General features: G+C 38.4%; 1 protein-coding gene across 1 annotated transcript in view; it reads left to right on the top strand.

The window, feature by feature from the left end:
• Nucleotides 1-21,385, top strand: part of CFAP47 (cilia and flagella associated protein 47) — a 316,288-nt gene that overhangs the window by 73,649 nt on the left and 221,254 nt on the right. Inside the window, exons 24-26 of the mRNA XM_053916952.1 lie at nucleotides 4,047-4,206; nucleotides 10,832-11,027; nucleotides 13,528-13,755. Coding sequence (XP_053772927.1) covers nucleotides 4,047-4,206; nucleotides 10,832-11,027; nucleotides 13,528-13,755 — 584 coding nt within the window. The remainder of the gene's footprint in view (nucleotides 1-4,046; nucleotides 4,207-10,831; nucleotides 11,028-13,527; nucleotides 13,756-21,385) is intronic.

Raw genomic sequence — 21,385 nt, 5'->3', positions numbered from 1 at the left:
GGTGGCTAATGGAAGAACTAAAGTAATACAAATGTCTAAACTTGGGAGGTGGAGATCGGAGTAGAGGAGTGCAAATGAGCTAGATCTTCATCTGTACTAGCAGGTGATCAGGACATGGTGTCTGAATCTGATAAATCATGAAATAGCCATGTGGTAGCCAAAGTTATGTCCTCCAAATTTGTTTAATTACCCCCAGAATTTGTGAATATACTACTTTATTTTGCAAAAGATACTTTGCTGATGTGTAATGTGATTAAGATTAAGGACCCTGAGCAAGGGAGGTCATCTTAGAATATCTAGGGGGTTCCAATCTCTTTACAGGAGTGGTTAAAAACAGAGAAGCTTTTCAGGCTGTTAACAGCAGGAAATGTGGTGATAGAAGAAGGGCAGAGAAATGAGATGTTGCTGGATTTGAAGATAGTGGAAGGAGGCCACCAGCCAAAGAATGTGTCTGATGTCTAGAAACTGGGAACGATAAGGAAAGAGGTGCTTTCCTAGTGCCTCCAGAAAGTGTCATAGTTTTTTCTAACACCTTGATCTTAATCTAGTCATATCTGCGTTGAATGTCTAACCTGCAACACTGTAATGTAATTAATTTGTGTAGTTGGAAACCACTGTGTGATAAGTCGTTATAGCAGCCATTAAAAAAACTAAAGGAAGCCATATCAGCATCACATTTAGAATAAACTAGAGAAAACCAAAATCGGAATTGGCTATAATTGCTTGCCTGTGGGAGGCAAAACTGTTGAGGAGGAGGGGTTGAATAGGACAGCTGTTTTTTATAAGTACTTTTGAGCTATTTGTGTAACCTAGGCACAGTATTATTTTGATAAAATTATAAAGAAAAATGATACAACACATACTAACACTAAACAATGTTTCTCTATAGCTGACTGTATGGATTGCATTCTTAGGATAGGATATGGAAAGTGGATAGTATTTTAGAGATTTCATACCATTTCCTTAATTGGAAAATGAGAAAAATGAGTCATTCAAATAGCTAGTACGATTTCATGCCCACATTCTGTTTTAAAAGATGTTGTTTTCTTTATAAGGTACAAATGAACTTTGTTATATAGCAGACACATATTACAGCTAAATGTTTGTTTAAGTACTAAGAGACATCCATAGTAAAATTGACTCATTGTTTAATGTTAAATATTTTAAAAACAGTCATTGTTTAGAAAGAAATGGAGTGCATTATTTTGTGGTTACAATTGCATGGGACATTCTATATTCTTTGATTTTTTAAAGAGTATTTATTTATTTTTGGAGAGGAGAAGGGAGGGAGAAAGAGAGGGAGAGAAACATCGATGTTGTCTTGTGTGCCCCCTACTGGGGAACCTGGCCCGCAACCCAGGCGTGTGCCCTGCCTGGGGATCCAACTGGCGACCTTTCAGTTTGCAGGCTGGTGCTCAATCCACTGAGCCACACCAGCCAGGGCTATACTCTTTAAATTTTTGAAGATTAAAGTTAATTAAAAAAAACTGGTTTAAGGTTTTATTTTAATAATATGGAAAGATGGGTCTGCACACAAGTCATCCCTTATAGCTCCCAGACTTATCAAAACATTACAAAGACAGTGCTGAGAGGTACTTTTCACAGACCTTTTTGGAATGTTAACAACTAATATAACCATAGAATATTTTTTTAAAACTAAGAAATTCACAGTAGTATAATATTAACTGAACAACACATTCTATTTGGATTTCAGCAGTTTTTTACTAATGTCCTTTTACCTCCCCATAGTCCAAGCCGGGATTCTATATTTTATTTCGTTTTCTCAGATATATGACAGTCTTGCTAAATTTTTTATGACCTTAACAGTTTTAAAAAGTACTGGTCTGGCATATTTTTCAGAATGTTCTTTTTTTTCTTTTTCTTTCAAACCGTTACTAGTTCATACCTAACTTGTCTTTGGTGCTGTTGTTGCATCTGCTTTTTTCTTCCATGGACGACATAAAACCATTCTCCCAAATTACATCGCCTAATCTGAAATATGGGTGACTTTTGGAGCAGTCAGTGAATTCATTTCTTGTTTTAAAATCAAGATATAATTCACTTAACATACAATTTGTCATTTAAAAGTGTACAGTCAGTGGTTTGTAATACAGGGTCCGGCAGAAGTAACACCTGCTTGAGTGTGGTTGGTAGTGTAATAATATGAGTGTAATAATTTACAGTTTTAATTTGAACATTTTACCTAAAATGTCCTATGTGGACTTCAGTGTGATATTGTGATGTCACAGAATGACATGCTTATGATTTTGTAACAGAAGATTTTGTAATAAAGAAGGGGCGTTATTTGTGCCGGGCCCCGTTTATTCACTATGTTGTGCCACCACCACGGCTATCTCGTTTCAGAACATTTTCATCACCCCCAAAAGAAACTCCATGCCTCTGAGCTTCTATGTTTTCAATTCTCTTGGATGTATGCATAGAATGGATGTGCTGGGTCATGTGGTAGTACTATGCTTAACTTTTTGAGAACCCCCCACAGTATTTTCCCATGAATTTATTTTTGTTACTCACTTACCCTTACACCCTTCATCGTTCAGTTCTCTTACAAATACTCATCCTTCTCTGGTTGGTTGTATCAGCTGATATGTTCTGTGAGAGATGTGAAGAGGAAGCTAAATGCCCGCCCTCTGGGATGAGGTGCTCCTTGAATTAGCAAGCAAAATGGCTGCTTTTTGTTTTGTTCTGTTTGTCTGCAACGCGTCAGGAAATATTGACTGAAAGACCCTCATATTCCTAAAATTGTGGTATGCAGATTCATTCGCGGTGTCTTTGTCTATCCTGCCTTCACCTTGATAAATGGCCACATTCCTGTATTCATCTTCCTGATGTTGGTGATTACAATGATGGTGATGACGATGATGGTGATGATGTCACAGCTTGTTAGATGCAGTCCTAGGGCTACATGTTATTTAATGTCATCCTCACAATACACTTTTGAAGTGGATATTTTAAATGCCTTTTAACTTGCCCAAACCAAGGTTTAAGTCAGTGAAGAAACTCCACATAGCTGGAGGTTGACAGTCCAGCGGGAGCGTGCTGCTGTGCTTGGGCCTCCCATTCCTGGGAAAGGTCAATACGTGTCTACTCAAATGTGGTTCCTTTGATTCCAGTTTGTCCTACTGGACCAACTTGGTATTCAAAAACCAAGAGTATGCCTCTATCAAATAAAAAGGGAAAAAGAAGAAGGAGTTAGAGCCAACCACCATTTCAAACTGTGTACCTAGGAAAATATGAGGGGGAAAATGAGCACAAAAGCAGCATGTAATCACCTTCTAAATTCTTTAACATTTAAGTGTAATATTAGTTATAAATTGCATTGGGAAGATTATGTCTTATTTTCACTTTCGTATGACATGTTAACATTATCCCGTGCACATACGCATCATAAACCTAGAAAAAGGTACGCTGATAATAATCGGTTTCTAGATCCCCAAGATAAAAAGTCCGTCCTCTCCTGGATTCATCACGGTTGTAGCTTTTCAAATGTGGAAACTGTTTTGAGCCTCACTGGATTTTCCTTGCTGCTTTCGGTGCCAAGGGAAATCCCTCATTGCTTGGGCAGCAGTGGTATGTGCTGTAACAGCATTTCCTGAAATGAAAGCGTGGCCACTGAGAGCACAATGCCACACAGCTCTACTTTGTGAAATATTGTAGGTTTTCCAAAAATGCTTACAGATTTTAATACTATTATAGGAGCTTTACAAAGATGTATCTTATGCAGGAGCATGACAATGCAATTTGCAAGGTGAGAAATAGAAATGGGCAATAGATAAAGTCTGTTCAACCTCCAGCTATCAAAAAATGTAAACTTAAATGAGATATGAGTTCTATTTATTTGTTACGAGAGAGGTGTATGCACACGGTACAAAATTCTAGAATACAAATACTGGCACAGTCACCACGGAAAAGAGTTTGTAGGTTCCTAAAATTGCTGGACTTTGCGCACAGGCCCATCAAGTTTGTATGGTAATGCCAACTACGTTAGATATTGCTCACTGCTTCTTTTATGTTTTGTGTATTAACAGAAGTTTCTCTTACATAACTTGTCAAAAAGAAACGTGGACTGGGCTTTCGATATTAGTAAATGTGGAAAACTTTTCAAAGAGGGCATATTCACATTTAGTGAACTGAGTGGGACTCTGCAACCCTATGAACAGTATAATGTTTCCATAACGTTTTGTCCAGGTAAGTAGTTTTTCTTGTATTTGTTGATATTTCAGTTTATCTTTCACGGATTGTTTCATTATGTATACAAAAGTTTAACTAATTTGTTATATGTTTTTAAAACAGTTTTAAGAAGTTTCTTACCAGAATTTTGTGGTAACCATCCTTAGTAAATGGCTTTCATGGTATTCATGCCATTGTAATCCTTCTCCCATCAAGCAGGGCTGGCGTGTAACTCATGGGATATTATGGACGGGACGGCGTGGGCCTTCCCAGGCTGGATCAGAAAGGCATTGCGTCCTTTGGCCTATACTCTTGGATTTCTTGCTTTGAGGGAAGCTGACCAGCATCTCTATTTATCTATATTTCCACTTCAATTCTGGTGTTTTTTTTTAAATTACAGTAATTTTATTATATCTTTTTATAATTGGTATGACAAATTTTCTCATTAAATATCTATTACAAAAATTCATGGCAATTCTTACACATTTACTTTTCAAAATGAACTATAGTCTGGTTTTTTTCCAGTTTCTAGAAAAAGGCACATAATTGAGTTTTTCACTTTAGAGAATAGCATTTTTTTTCAGCAACTGAAAGTTTTATTTTATATGTATCATTATTGCTAATGAGGTTTTTTCCATTACTCTTTTAAATTAACTATCACTGTATAAAAGGAATATATTTATATTTTATCTGGCACTTCCATACTGAACTTCTCTGGTTAAATCTAGAAGTTTTTCAAATACTATTCTACATTCTTTTCTAAGTAAAAAGTTTATAACATAAAATCACGGTAAGTAATAAAGTTGTCTCCTTATTTATAATATCTATATCTTTCCTCTTCCTCTTCCCCCTCTCCTCCTACTCCATATTCTACCCTGATTGTGTTAATACAATATTACAACAATACAACATTACAATTAGATTAAACATTATATAATGTTTAATATACAGCATTATATTTATATTAAAATAATATTAGTTATTACTATAATCTGTCTGAATGTGTTATTTTTCTAGAGATGTTATTTATTTTTAGAGAGAGGGGCAGAGAGGGAGAAAGAGAGGGAGTGAAACATCACTGTGTGGTTGCCTCTTGTGTGCTCCCCACCAGGGACCTGGCTCACAACCCAGGCATGTTGCCCTGACTGGGGATTGAACCAGTGACCCTTTGGTGTGCAGGCTGGCACTCAATCCACTGAGCCACACCAGCCAGGGTTGAATGTGTTACTATAATGGCAGTATGTTAATTTTTTTTTGATTTCGATAGTTTTGCTTTGTATATTTAGATGTCATGAAAGTTTTGTCTAATGTGTCTTTTAAAAATAAGTACACGCATTTAAAATTGTTTCTTTTTCCCTACAAAATGCTTTTTTCTTGAATGCTGTTTATGTGGTACATTACCATTTTTCTTCCTTTTTTTCTGTCTTTGGCTGATATATCACTATATTTTCAGTCTGCGTCTTATAAATTTAGAATGAGTGTTGTAAACCAAATGACCTTGCTTTACTTTTTGAGCAAGACAGAAATGTAATTTTTAGGAGGGGAATTGTACTTATTTATATTTCATGTTATAATATATATTTGTTCATTTTTATTCAATTTTATTTATATTTTTCTTTTTTTTTAAATTATATGTATTGATCAAGTTTGTGTTTTCCATACTATACCTCCTATTTCTATTCGATATGTGGTTATATTTCAACCTTTAAAAATACCTATTTGAAAATATATTTTCCTATCAGCTCTAAGATGAAATGGTATCAGTCAGTGAACTTATGAAGTAAAAATCATAATATGAGTTTCTTTCTACTTTCAATATTTTCTTTCTACTTTTAAGAACTTGCTGAAGTAATTTGGAATTTTATTTCCAGCTAGTGTGTTTTGTAAAATCATCCAGTGTATAGCCTCCTGTGATTGCTTTTTTTACATAGCATAATAGTTTCCAGATTCATCCATGTTGTAGCATGAATCAGTATTTCCTTCTTTTTATGGCTAAATAATTGTATGGCTATTTCACATATTGTCTATTCATAGACCTTCAGTGTCCATTCAACTAATGGGCATTTAGATTGCTTCTACTTTTTGTCTCGTATGAATGACATAGTTATGAACATTCATGTATAGTTTAGTGTGGACATATGTTTTCACTTACTTGGGCATATATCATGGAGTGACATTGTTCAGCCATAGGATAATTTGATATTTGACATTTTAAGAAACTGCCAAACTGTTGCTTTTGTAACAATTTAAAGTTCTACCAGCAATGATTGATTTTTAACAATTTTTGCCTCTGTTATTGCTTTCATGGAGGAGTGGGATTTGAGAGGTCCCCATTGCACTGTTCCCTCCAATATCACCTTAACATGTTTAACATATACTTGTATCTTACTTTAGGTATTTGAGTATTTTGGTCCTTATCTTCTGTGTTAGAAACTGAAGCATTTGTTTTTCTCTAAAATACTTTTTTATTTATTTACTTTAAGATTATTTATTTATTTTTTAGACAGAGGGGAAGGGCGGGAGAAAGAGAGGGAGAGAAACATCCATGTGTGAGAGATACATTGGTCGGTTGCTCTCACACACCCCCTACTGGGGACCTGGCCTGCAACCCAGGCATGTGCCCTGACTGGTAATCGAAGCAGCAACCATTTGGTTCTCAGTCCAGCGCTCAATCCACTGAGCCACACCAGCCAGGGCTAAAATATCTTTTTAAAAATCATGGACTGAACAGATCTGTTACTAGTAAGAAGATTGAATCAGCAACTAAAAATTTCTCAATACAGAACAGCCCAGGACCAGATGGCTTCACTGGAGAATTCTACCAAGTCTTTAAAGAAGTAATAACAATCCTCAAATTCTCCTAAAAAATGAAGAGGAGGAGGGAACACTTTCGAATTCATTTTATGAGGATAGCATTACCTTGGTACCAAAGCTGGACAAAGAGACGATGTGAAAATAAACTGAGGCCGAAATCCTCAACAAAATATTAGCAAACTGAAAAATAAAACATTAATTAATTAATTAATTGAAAATGATAGCAAACTGAATTCAACAGCACGTTAAAGGATTGGGTAGAACCTGTCGTACTGGTCGCTGAGCAGGGCTGCCTTATACGTCCGAGGGCTTTGAAGAGCTTTAGTGAGGTGTCTTTTCCTTGTCGCTCAGCCGTTATTGTCTTTTCCTTGGAAGGCCACAGAGATGGAGGCTGGGATGTGATAGTATATATGACTCAGGATGGTCTCTAAGTAATTCTCCAATTCCTTCTGAATCTGAATCACTGTTCTTTAATGTAATTCGTGTGCCTAGACTCTCTCCCCCCTTGCATAAGCTTGTTTTCGTTCTCATGTAAATAACCTCAGTGTTTCACAAGCCTGACACCCACAGTGCACATACCTTAGAAAATTCTCAGCATGAGGATCGTTGCTGCATAAAAACACAGACTCTTCTTGGTAATGAGCTACAGGAAGTGTGAGTATTGACAGCTAGCTTCATAAGCAGACCGGAACAAAGGAGCAGCAGGAAGGTGCTTGAAAAAAAAAAATCAGCTATGAAGATTTTTTTTCCTGTTTTTTGAGGAAGTCTGTATTGGTATCTGTCTCTAATTTCCAGCATATGCTTATTTAGTTACAGCATGTTAGTTTATATACCAAATGCCACTTCCAAACTATTTTTCTGTGTAAAAGGTGTTATGGTAATTACCTGTTACTGTTCCTAATTATTCTTACTTATGAATCAACATTAGGATTGCATCCTGTTGTTTTTGCTGTTTGGGCCCATCCAGATTCTCCTGACTGGGTGTTTCTATCTGTTTCTCAGTTGTGGGTGTTGACTTCTGATAGCTCATGTCTGTCCCCTTGGCTGAAGGAAGAAGAGGTCTCATGCAGAGATGCCTAGGAGTTTAAACTTCACCACCAGCACTACCTCAAGTGGCCCAACCCACTCCCTCCTGTGGGCCAATCTCTCTGGTGAAGTCACATCCCAGACTCCAAAACCACAGCTTTTCATAGCTTCTTGCCCTGCCCTGTTCTGCTTACCTCTTTAGCTTCAGGTTCCCTGAGAGCTCAGCCTCCGTAAAGCACTTGCATTAGAATTTTGGGGACAGCATTCTATATGTGGCAATCTATAAAATACCTACCACTTGCTATGTGATCAATGGAAAAGGCAGGCTAAGAACCTATTCTAGCTTTTAAGGTTTTTAAAGAGTTCCTTGAGCTATGTCTTTTCTCTCTCAATAATATTCTGTTAGCACTGTGTTGCATTCAGTTGATGCTTTGCTTATGTCTGTTAGCATGGCATTGTATAATCGCTTTAGTTTGATGTGTGAGAAAAAGTACAAAGGATGCTGTGATTAGTAGGCTTAAACAAATCTTTCAGCTGTCATTACCTCTGCCTAGAACTCTGAAAATATGACAGCAAACATCAAATATTCTCTGCATTCTAAAGCATATTTTGCTAAAATATTTAGGTTTCATTATATATTTCTGTGTATTTCTTCTCAGTTTCTACGGTGTCTGGTCCTGAAAGCAATTGCTAGTTCAGCTCACCATTTGTATTTCCATACAGAACTTCTCCTTTAGTCCCCATCAACATTCATAGTCAGATGAATTGGACTTGACAATCTAGATGGAAATAAAAAACACCTCCATTTGACTTTTCTTTCAGTATGGAGCTGAGACCAGATCCAGGGTTCAAATCCTTTTGAGTCAAATCCAGGGTTCCCTCCTTAGAATCCCAATGTAATTGTTAAAAATTAATTAAACATGCCGTTAACACATTTATATAATTTACACCTCAGATGAGAAAGAAGGCATACCTGCACTTAGAAAAAAAAGTGCCATTGAATCCCCAGTAGTGTTAGGCTGCACAATGAAGCCCCTTCCCTATATGACCCCAGAAACCTTTAACAGGTCAGAACAAAATAATCTCAGAATAGCCCATTCAAAATTCAGAATTTAATAAGTCTTAAAACTTTGCCCAACTCCAAAATTAATGTTATTTTTCTCCCAGATAATTTTAACAGTATCAGATTCATTAAATGAAACTATCTCTACTTTATAGATTTATAATGCTTTAAATCAGTGGTCCCCAACCCCCAGGCCACACAGCAGGAGGTGAGCAGCAGGGGAGCCAGTGAAGCTTCATCTGTATTTACAGCTGCTTCCATCACTGCATTACCGCCTGAGCTCTGCCCCCTATCAGATCAGAGGCAGCATTAGATTGTCATAGGAGTGCGAACCCTGCTGTGAACTGAGCATTCGCAGGATCTAGGTTGCACACTGCTTATGAGAATCTAATGCCTGATGATCGGAGGGGGAGCTGAGGTGGTGACGCTAGCGCTGGGGAGGTGATGCTAGCGCTGGGGAGCGGCTGCAAATACAGATTATCATTAGCAGAGAGGTTTGACTGCACAGAGGCCATCATAAATCAATTGCTTGCAGACCCGTGTCAAAACCCTATCAGTGAGTGGCAAGGGACAGTTAAGCTGCATCTGGTGGCAGGCTATAAAGCCATCTACTCACCTCTCCCCAGTCCATGGAAAAATTGTCTTCCAGGAAACCAGTCCCTGGTGCCAAAAAGGTTGGAGACCGCTGCTTCAAATATATAAGTTGTTATAAATTACTTTATCAGCTCCAGTTGTAGATATAATCTCTTATATTTTCACATCTGTCATGATTAGTAGGAAGTCCCTATTCCCTACCCTCTCCAGCCAGCTCCCATTTTCCAAGGATGTCAGACTATTTGAACATGTAAAGGGCTTTTTTTAAACAAGTAAAGTCACCCAGTACAGTGAAAACTAGTGGATCCGATCAGTTCAGTGAATCCATTGCTTCTGTTTGTGGTTCACAATGAGGCCGTGTTTGAACCTGACTCTGCATCATCCCGAACACTCTGATCCTCTGCCCTGGTGATAATGGCCCTGATCCCTGCCAGGTTGCTCTGGTGTCCAGTTCTTGAATTCTAAGATAATGCATTGAATTCATACTCACCAGATCACATTTTCCTCCTTCGAGATACCGTATTTGGGGATTTGGTTTGAAAGGGCATTGGCAACTTGCTGTGATGGAACCAGTCCTCAAGGACTGACCTGCAGCCTCCTTAGGCTGATCCCTTTTCTCCAACACAGAGTACCCATCCTTATGGTGAGTTGCTACATGGGAATCTCCTGTCTTTCCTGCCAGGTGAAATTAGCCAGTCGGCCCAGGCAGCCTTTCATTAACTCAAATATCTGGGAGAAAGCACATTCCTTTCCTCTCAGCTTATAACAATGATCTGATCTCATTTTCGCACCGCATGCACTAAAGGGATGGGTAGCTCCTATAAAGGCACAGAAAACAGTCAGAAAAGAAGTTCCGTCGCACTGTTTCCTCAGATATATGTGTTCGCCCATAATAATGAAAATCTGCTGTAAGGTGACTTGCTCTATTTTTAGACATAGTATACTTTGAAAGATTTTTATTTCACTGACTCCTCATTATATACATGTCTTAGGTTCCTCGGCAGGATAAATCCAGTTTCTGGGGAATCTGTTCTGCTTCACTGAGCTGTAACTTCATAGTACATTTTAATATTTAGTAAGGTTTAAACTATGTAAATATTTTTTGTGTGTGAACTAATCTAAAATACTTAATTTTTTTTTCATTAGATCATCCTACAAAATACACAGCTAATATTCCTGTACGTTTAAATAATAACCCAACTTGCTATCAAGTGATTCATCTGACCGGGGAGATAAAATCACCCAAGTTATTGTTTGACCCTCCGTACATATTTTTTACGTCTGTTCCTTTGGAAGTACCAGCTGTGATGAATATCAAGATTTTACCTCAAAATTATTACAGGTAAATGCTTAATGTAAATTTATCATATTTTCTTTATGTGTCTTTTGTTTGTAGTTGTGTTATGTAAGTCATGAGCAATGTCTGACTTGTTTCTATAGTTGGAACAAACTGTTTAAATATTTAACTACATTTAAATTAAAAATACAAAAAGCCCACTTAGTTACCTCACAAGGTCGTTTAAGTTTTTTGTAAAAATGTTTGTTAGCTTGTCTCTTTGTGGTATAAGAAGCAAGCTTAAAAATGCATGGTGTTATTTTCTATTGCTGTGTGACAAGTCACCACAAACTTAGTGCCTTAAAACATGAGTTTGTTATCTCAGAGTTGCTTTGAGTCAGGATTCAGTTTTGTCCACTGCCCAAGGTGTCAGCCGGCAGAGATCAGAGGGTGGGCTGTAGCTATAGTCCCATCTGAGGCTCAGTCTTCCTCCAAGCTCCCTGGTTGTTGGCAGAATGTATCCTTGCAGTTGTAGGACTAAGACACCATTTTCTTGCGGGCTATGGGCTGGGACCCCTGTCAGCTGTTAGAGGCCATGTGGTTCCTCCTCACAGTGTGGTGTGTTATTCATTCAAAGCCCAAAGTACAATATCTCTCCAAGTCTGTCTCTGACCTCTAAACCTTTTAAGATCTCATCTGATTAATTCTAATCCACCCAAATTCATTTGACTAGGGACCTTAATTACATACGATAAGTCCCTGAATCATTGCCACATAACTTTATCATCAAAGTGACATTGAAACCAGAAAAGCCGGCATACCTGCTGTCTGTCACCTACCAGACCCAATAAGCAGAGACAGGTGTTGAATCTTTATGGGCGCTTTATTCAGATGGAGATGGGTGGGTTTGTTACATTTCCTTTCAAGCCAGTCTTTTTATAACAGAGAACAAAGTACAGTGAAGGGTTTTGAAATTCAGGGAAAATTAGATTTAAAAACTGCAGCATTCTTGCCCTGGGCAGTTAGCTGTTCCCAGGGGTAGGAGGTAGGTCTACTGTCTCTCCCTGGAACACAGTGGCCCCATGCCTCCGCTTGTCCTCGGGCGGAAATCTTTAGCAGTGCCCCAGGAGGTCAGCTGTCTCTCCAGGGAGCCAGGATGGGCCTTATCTGTAGTTTCTGAAACAAAAGCTTTAACACAGGCATTACTTACCAGGCCTATAACTATTTACCTTAAACTAGAATTTTCCAAATCTTGAGTCCCCTATCATAATGAGTGCTTCCTTATGCCATGGAGCTTGGCCTAAATGCCACTTTGTGAAAGAATATAGTTAAACTTTAACTTCATAACTGGGATTTGCTGTTCTTTCAAGACCCTATCTCATTAGTATACACTAACCTTGGTTGCTTAAACAGGAAATGAAAGTGGCTTAAATTATTTTGTGCCAAAACGTATTTCTTATCATGAAACATTGTTTCATATATGAATTAATATTTTAGTCTTTCAACTTTTGGATCAATATAGAAAGGTATCAGTTTAAAAATGACCTCAAGTCAAAAGTTGAGTCTTGCAAAATATGGTATAATGAGCATGTAAAAGAGACTGTAGAGCTGATGTAACTCAGTCTTCTCATTATATGTACAATAAAATCAGCAACAGTAATGACTTCTCCAATGACACTTAGATAATTAGCGACAGAATAGGATTCATACCTGATGTATAAATTACTTTTTCAAGTTTTATCCATTCAACCATATTGGTTTAACTAACTCAAGTTGAGATCTTTCTTTGCTTTTTCTCTTTAATTAGCTGAATAATCTTTATTCTAACTAAAATATTATGGAATTATGATTCCCATTTGATAACTTCTTATTTGCTATAGGAGCCTACATGTGCAATAAAATAAAACAGAGTAATATGGTTAAATATTTATAGACTAACAGTTATCAAATATTAATTAGATCTAAAAGTGAGTAATACATACTATATTATTCAAAATTACAAATATTTTAGATTAGCTGGATATTTTAAAGACATACAGTGAAGGATGTGAACATTAAAATGAAGTTTTTTAGCAGTGGTGATTGAAAAATATTCATGATATATATATATAACTACAGTGCTTAAGAATATCCATTTTTAAAAAGAAATTATGTGTGTATATTCATTTGTTAATATTATTTAGTCTACATGTGACAAAGCTCTAGTTAGTAAAGTAAATTTTTGTTAGGATATATTTAAGGGCAGTACAATTTATCTCATGGCTGTGGTTAAAGACACATTGTACTTAATCAGGTGTTTTAACCACCTTTTTTAATCTTTAGAGGGCAAAAGGAACTTTTGATCGTCTTATGTGGTTCTTCATTAAAGTAAATATATTATCAATCTTATATTATGACCAGAAAATAAGACATGGTACAAAAATATCTTTAATAATCAGGCATGTTATTATAAATATTTGTTGTTTTAATTTTTCTAATGATCCAAAAAAAACCAGGGAAGAACACATTTAAAGCCAATTACTTTCATGCATTGAGCTAAAATTTGTTGTTTTTAAATTTTCAACAGAGATGCAACTTTAAGTGTCACAGTTCCCCCAATAATCCTTGATGATGAGGAGGATGAAGAGGAAGAGGAGGGGCATGACTCCCTTTGTGTGCATTTTCCCAAAGGCAAAGCCATCAGAGGCTCTCCCAATGGAATCAACACTGAGCTCACCTGCCAAGTCAGCTTCCAGGCATCTAGACCTCTGTCATTTTTTACCAATATTGTTTTCAATGATGACAGAGGTAACGGGTAAGATACTTAAATGCAGATTCTTTTCTTTATTGACAGCGAAGATAAAAAAGGTTATTCTACACTATTGCAAAATGTTAAAAGAGAGACATCTAAAATAATGACTTTGGACATAAAGATATTTTAAAAGTTCCAAATTCGACGTTATTCTTACTAGAAATATCATAACAGTGGTCACCAGCCTCCTATCTGGAACTAGGTTCTGTGGGTTTGAATCCTGCCTGTGGTGAAGTTACTGAATCTTCTGTGGCTCTCAGTTTCCTCATCTATATAATGGGGATAGCTGATCTCATCTGTAATTGTGAGACATTCATCGAGCTAAGACTTACTGAGTAATTCTCAGGAGTTGGCACAAAGGAAATGCTAAATAAGTATTAAATGGACATGAGAAACATCAGCATAACAACTGTCTAAAATATGATTGGCACATGCTGCTTTAACGGGCTCAGAGAAATTCAAATGCAACTTGGTGAAATCATGCTTTTGAATTTCTTACCTTTGAGGACCAGAAATCCCACTTTTACATTATACCCTGAGATCATTTGACTTTCCAAGTGGTAAGAGTCTAATGTGTGCAGCAATAGGTTGTTTAAAATGTTTATACTGAGAAGTAGTACTAGAGTGAATATTGCACTAAATTAGTGTCACTATGTTTACTCTATGTGACAGTTTATTCACTTTCAGTGGGGTTATTACTATATTATATAGTATACTAGTATAACATTAGATAGTATATATACTAATATACTGTATACTATATAATATTGTATATTATAGCATATAATATATTCCCATATTATATAATACATCAGTCAAAGGATTGATTGATGTGTTAGGGATTAGAAAGGAGTGAACCAGATGTTGTACCCAAGGTGGAGTGTGGCTGTACCCAGAACACAGTGCATGGAGTTCTCCTGAACTCCAGCTTCCATGGCTCTTTCTTGCATGTATAATAGATAAAATCTTCTAAGTTATACCTCTCAGATGCCCAGTTTTCTCTTTTGATACTAATAGTCCACCTTTTGTTGACATTAAAGAAAATAATGACATTGCTTTAGGGTCTTGTCAAGCACTGGGCTCCGTGACTCTGCCCTGGGAAGCATTGTGTCTTTTTGTATATTACTGACCTTGTTCACAGGAGTTTAATTTGACTTTGCTCTAGTCCTTAAATTCACACTTTGCCCAAAGCACTACGTAAGGTACACCTTGGAGCTCACCAGTACAAATCCATGAATGTCTTCAAGCTGATGGAGACTAGGACTACATTAACAGGGTGGAAGGAAATAGCTCCACTAAATACTGCGTGAGCTAGATGGCTTCTGAGACAAAGGTGTAACTGCCTCTCTGAGGGGTATTAACAGACTTCACTGTGCCCTTGTCTGAAGGTCTGGTCAGTAAATGGGATGGTATGGAGACCTGAAAACAGTTTCCAAGAAGAGGAGGTTTCTTTATTATTTTTTTAAGATTTTATTTATTTACTTTTAGAGAGAGGGAGAGGGAGCCAGAAACAGAGGAAGAGAAACATCAGTGTGTGGCTGCCTTTTGAGCACCCCCTACTGGGGACCTGGCCCACAATCCAGACATGTGCTCTGACTGCGTGTCAAACCAGCAACCCTTTGGGTCCCATGCCAGTGCTCAATCCACTGAGCCCCACCAGCCAGAGCGGGTTCTATATTTGATGATTTTCTTATCTGTGTTGTTTTGTTTTTCCTATTAGTCTTGAGACTTGTTTCCTCTTTACCTGAATTTCCCCCTCCCCTCATTTTACCTCACTTTCCACTAAACTCCATTTCAACCCTGAGCAGGGTTGGGATAAAGTAGAACTGTTGGGATGAATTTGGAGACTTTGAAAATCACTGATGGGCTTCAAAAGGCTTTTCTATGCACCCAGATGAAAAAGGCAACAAATCATGAGCACTCTCTGGAACCTTAATACTGGCAAATTCTTTTACTGCTGCCTTGTTAGCTGCTCACCGAGTTTTCCGTAGTGTGTGTGTATAATCAGATCTTCCGTCTCCTCTCAACTGCCCAAAGCTGTCTTTGCCTCTGTCTTTCTAGGCATTCCACCTCTGATCCCCTTGAGATAAATGAGGTCTTTCAGTAAGAAATTCCTTAAGAGCTTCCCTTTTTCACCTCAAAAGTTCTTTTCGGAGTCAGTTGGACTCTGTCATTGCTTTTCATCTGTTTGTATTTAGCACAGGTAATCCTTGTGAGCTCTGCCCAAGATTTTCAGTAAGCAAAGATGAAACAGAAAGGGGCTCTTCTTTGATGGAGGTCAGTGTAGTAGGGAAGGTAGACTTTAAGCAAGTTTTTTATGTACTCTCCGGTGCCAATAGAACAAATACAAAGCGCAACACAAAAAGAATTACTGATAATGTCCCTGGATGCCTGGGATGGCTGAGTAAAATCTCAAAGGACAAATGATGCTCTCCAGTGTTTATCCTAAACTGAAGCCTTTTTTTTTTTTGCTTCTCATTTGTCCATATGGAAGTGCATGGGTTCAGTAAAAATAAAAGTCATTTTTTCATTCTTTGCTTTCTTTTTGTAATATACAGTGTCCAGCAGAAATAACACCTGCTTGAGTGTGGCTGGTAGGGTGATAATATGGGTGTGATAGTTTATAGTGTTAATTTGAACATTTCCCCTAAAATGTCATATGGTGTGCTTGAGTGTGACATTGTGATGTCACAGAATGACATGCCTATGATTTTGTAGTACAATATTTTGTAATAAAAAAAGGGGCATTATTTGTGCCAGACCCTATATAAGAACATTTTATACTGTGGCTTCCTTTGGGCACTGCCATGCTTGGCTTTTAGTTTTGTTTCCTTCTTTAGACTTTGTCATATTTGAATTGACTGAACTGGCGCAACACTATAAATTATAGCCACTATTGTACCTGCTAGTATGTCTGCTGCCATTAACAATGGTCCCCTCCACACTCACGTGCCCGCAGCTCAGAAGTTGCATACCCTGCTTGCCATTTCCTCAAATTCCCCCAAAATCTGGGGATGGAGGTTGTACATGTCTATGGGTGGGTTGATGATGTGGGCAGATGATTACAAGTGGTAAAAAAATATGCTAGGTCTGGAGGCTGAAGCAGACTCATGTTTGCAAACTATTTCTGGTGTTTTGGGCTGATGGTTACTGGCAGGGCGGAAATGAGAGATGACGCTGAAAGGGCAGCAGTAGTGTTACAGAGCAGAGGGAGGGGGTGGTTCACGATAAATTATTACAGAAAGGATTCCGCCTTTCTGTCTCTGGAGGTTCCTTCCCCCACGCCCACCTGCTAGGTTCGAAATGCCCACCGCCAGAGGAAAGACATCTCTCAATGCCAGAGACTGGTGAAAAGGAAAGGAATTGTTTATTTAAAAGTTACACAAACTTAGAATAATGACCTAATGTCTTCAATAAGATACTAAAGTCCTCGAGAATACCCACAGATGCACAGTCCTTCCCTCTCCCTGTGCCCAGTCCGGGGTACCGTGTCTCAGGAAAGGAAGTAGAAGTCCGTGATTCAGGCTCCCAGCACCATCAGCTGTGTGGCTGCTGCGATCTCCAGTTAATCCAAAGCCATGTGGCACCTTCTCATGGCCCAGCAGCAAGAGTCCTTTCTCCCCTTTCTCTATGGCTGCAAAGTCTCTCCTGCTGCCTAAGCCGCGTGCCAAGAAGAAGCACTCCAAAACCTTGTGGTCCTCTCTACTCTCCTTCAGAACCACGTGGTCCTTTTTCCCACTTCAGAACCACATGGACCTCTATCTATCTACTTGCTTCAGAGCCTCGTGGTTCACTCCTTCCTTCAGAGCCGCATGGTCTCCTCCCCATTTACTTTGGAGCCGCGTGGTCTCTTTCTTCTCCCCCAAAACCTTGTGGTCCTCCCTACTACTTTGGAGCCGCGTGGTCTCTTCTTTCCATGGCTGCCGGGCCTAGGTTTAAATCCCAGTGCCCATCTTCCTTTGCAGCCCCATTTCTGACTCCTCCTACAGTCAGCTACACCTGCCAGCATCCCTGTATTCTTCCAGCTTTACTGGGCTGCCATAGTAAGTCTGGGCAGGTGTGGCCCCATGGCATGGAGCCAATCATCTCCACGCTCTCACGCAGGCCCTGTAACCAGGGGGAGTTACTTCCCAGTCCCATCCTGGGTGGAATTTGGTCCCATCCCCCTGGCCTAAAGCATGGCCACAGCTACTTAACACATCCATGAAACCAGTTAAAGGTTATAGATATGTTAAATGACTGTGCCAGGGGTTAGCTGCAAAGCTCTTGCTACCCAAAACAGCTCTGAATGGCCCTGTTCCATGTGTCCCATCCCCCTTGGCTCAGGCCTGTGGGGGTGAAGACATCCTACATACATTTTTCTAACATTTCCTGGACACCCCGAGTCCTGGACCCCATTACAAATCCCTTCCTGGGGCCCTCCTCTTGGCTGCACCCTGCTTCAGTAGCAGATGGTAACAGTCTTGCACGCTCTGCTTTGGTGTCCAAGAGTGAGACATAAGAGGAGAAGCAGGGTCGATGATGGAAATCATAGCTTGGATAAATACAGGAAGCAGGAGGTCAACAGCTATTAATTAGCACAGGTCTGGTCCTCGGTTCTAGTGTAGGTATTATGGAATGCACACAACAACCTAGAAGGTGGATGTTTCTAGATCTCCATCTCTGTTTTACAGAAGAGGAATCTTAGGCCCACAGTGTGATATAGCTTGTCCAGGTTCACTCAGAGATGTGAAGTGGACGATCCAGGACTTTGAACTGAATTTTTGTTTCCAAAGATTATGCTCTTAGCCACCTTGTTTTAACACCACTTAGATTTATTTGGAATTATTTGGGATTATTTATTGTAGGGACACTTTTTTGAGAGTAACACTGTCTGATGTCGTATACAAACTTTCCACAGAATAAGAAAGAGATGGTATATTATCCTCTTCTCCTGCTCCTTTGCATGTCTGTCTGTCTTTCTCTCAACGCACATACATACACACATTAGTGAAGATTCCATGTTTGCTTTATAGTAATGATAATAATTAAAGTCTACCCAACAAAAATTGGAATATTATTTATATTTTTATTGATACATTAATTTATTGATGAGGCAAAAACTCATACGTTATCTCCATGGTTAGAACATAAACAAGTGAACGTTTGCAATCTCACTAAAGCCTTTGTTGCAACTACCACCAGTCAAATCTACAGAAGATGATTTTTTACTTAATAAATGTATTATATATGGATACTTATAAGATATCATACAATGCACTTAGATGTTTTTGCAGAAGGCTTTAAATCAATGTATTAAATCAAAATCCAGTATCAAGACAACTGCTAGAGAGCTTTCTTAAAACTATACATTTCACATCAATAAAATTTCAAAGTAGAAAAATGCGTATTTTTTATAAGAATTGAAATAGTTTATTTTCCTATAAAAATTAAAGAAGCATGTACTTATCATTAAAACAAAATATTTCTTAATTTAGAAGTTTATGGTTTTATGAAGGATTTTTTTTCTGTTTATAAAATAGTTTAAATGCTATTAAGAATGGTTTTTGAGGGAGTCAAGGAACACAATAGTAAAATATAATTCCTCTAATTGCTGCTTTACAAATCAATCTCTACTCTAGGTTAAATTATTATCTCATGTCCTCACCAATTTAGCTTTTTAAAAAAATATTTTAAAAGATTTTTTATTTATTTTATTTTTAGACAGGGGGGAAGGGAGGGAGAAAGAGAGGGAGAGAAACATCAATGTGTGGTTGCCTCTGGCCGGCGCCCCTTACTGGGGACCTCACCTGCAACCCAGGCATGTGCCCTGACTCGGAATCAAACTGGTGACCCTTTGATTCTCAGGCTGGCACCCAATCCACTGAGCCACACCAGTCAAGGCCAATTCAGCCTTTTTTTTTCCTGACTTCCTTTATCTTTACTTTTGGCATATGAGGTAACAATGCAGGGGCAGGAATTCAGTAGTCACGCTGGTGAGTTTGCTTTGGGTAATCTCCAAGTCATTTATATTTTGTTTCAGAGTTGATGCTTGTTTTTATGTTTACAAATGCATTTTATCTGGGAATTCACACAGGGATGAAATAGATTAAGGGTTTCCAGAATGTTGTAATCCCCTGTTTTGCATCATGGTTTCCGCTCTAGGTTGAGGAGAAAACATATCTTGAAGAAACTTGTAATTATGAGAATGAAGTCTTGCCACTTGCTCTTGCTTGATATTCACTGCCGGGCTGTTACTTTACCTAGACCTTGCAAAAATGAAAGTTATGGCTCTGGGCGGTTACTATCATAGAAATACTAAGAATGCCAAAGACAGCTTAATAATTTCCTGTGTTGAACTCCAAACATCGGGTGTTTCCTTTTGTAGAATAATGTTGATTTCAACTGCAAGTGTAAGGTAACCCAGCGGTTCAGTGAGCAGTGCCTCGTTGTTAAAACCACTAACACGAATGGAGAGTTCATAATTAGAAATGTGGCGTGACCAAAGTTCGGAGATCCTCCATACAGTTTTTCATCCTCACAAATATTTCACACGGATCCATTATACTCACAACCGACTATAACTTACCTAGGGTTTTAGTAGCCACATTTAATTTGAATAACTTTACAGCAAATGAAAATAAGTCAGCCATTTTATAAGAGAGCTAATGTGAGTAAATGAAAATTAAAATTTAGGCCAAATGAAAGAAATCCAAACGACTTCTTTATTAAATAGGTATGGGGTGCTTGCCCCAGATATCAGCTGTTTTCTCCTTTAGAGCTGTGGTTCTCATGGCTGGATCCCGAAATTACCTGGGGAATTAAAAAAAAATACACGTGCCTCAGTCCAATCCATAGACTAGGATATGACTTGTCTGTAGGGTGACCTAGGCATTGCAAATTTAAAAGGCTCCTTGTTTGATTCAAACGGGAACGCAGAGTTGAGAGCCCTGGCTCTGGAACAGTGGTTCTCACACTTTGCCCTGCGTAGGACCCACCCAGAGGGCTGGTTAGCACAGATTTCAAGTTGCACCTCCTGAGTTTCTGGTTCAGTAAGTCTTCTGTGGGAATTGCAAGTTTGCAAGTCTCACAGGTCCCGATTTGATGCTGAGGTTGCTAGTCAGGGCACAGATTTTCAGCTTGTTTGAAAGGCAGAATTTCCACTCCCAGCCCAGATCTAAGCAATCGGCAGCATCTGTATTTTAAAACTGCCACCAGATGATTCAGGTGCCCAGTCAAGTTGGTGAAACACTGCACCTGAGAAAGACTGAATAAGGGAAAATGCCATCGAAATGGATTAGATCAGAGAGTGGAGCACTGCTAAAAATTTGGCAGCAAATAACATTACTACTAGAAAATGGTGTTGCTGTGAGAACCCTTGGACTGGATACCCAGCTTTCTTTTAGAGTACATTTGGTTTCATTTGCTAATACATGATTGAACTTCATCTGGTTAAGAGGGTGACAGTTGTGAAGTACAATTGCAAATTTACAGTAGAGGAAATTGAAGTACTACTGTGTTTTTATCTTTTGGACTCTCACCTGGTATAGAGTGAAAGAACCTAGATTTGAAATCGAGTCTCATTAGTTCCATCACACAGCCTTGCTTCCCTTTAACTTTTCAAGTCCTAGGGTTTTATTGCTATAACACGGTT

This window comes from Desmodus rotundus, chromosome X (genome assembly GCF_022682495.2).
Source record: "Desmodus rotundus isolate HL8 chromosome X, HLdesRot8A.1, whole genome shotgun sequence".
Taxonomy (NCBI): Eukaryota; Metazoa; Chordata; class Mammalia; order Chiroptera; family Phyllostomidae; genus Desmodus; species Desmodus rotundus.
This window is presented reverse-complemented; position numbering and strand designations above follow the sequence as displayed.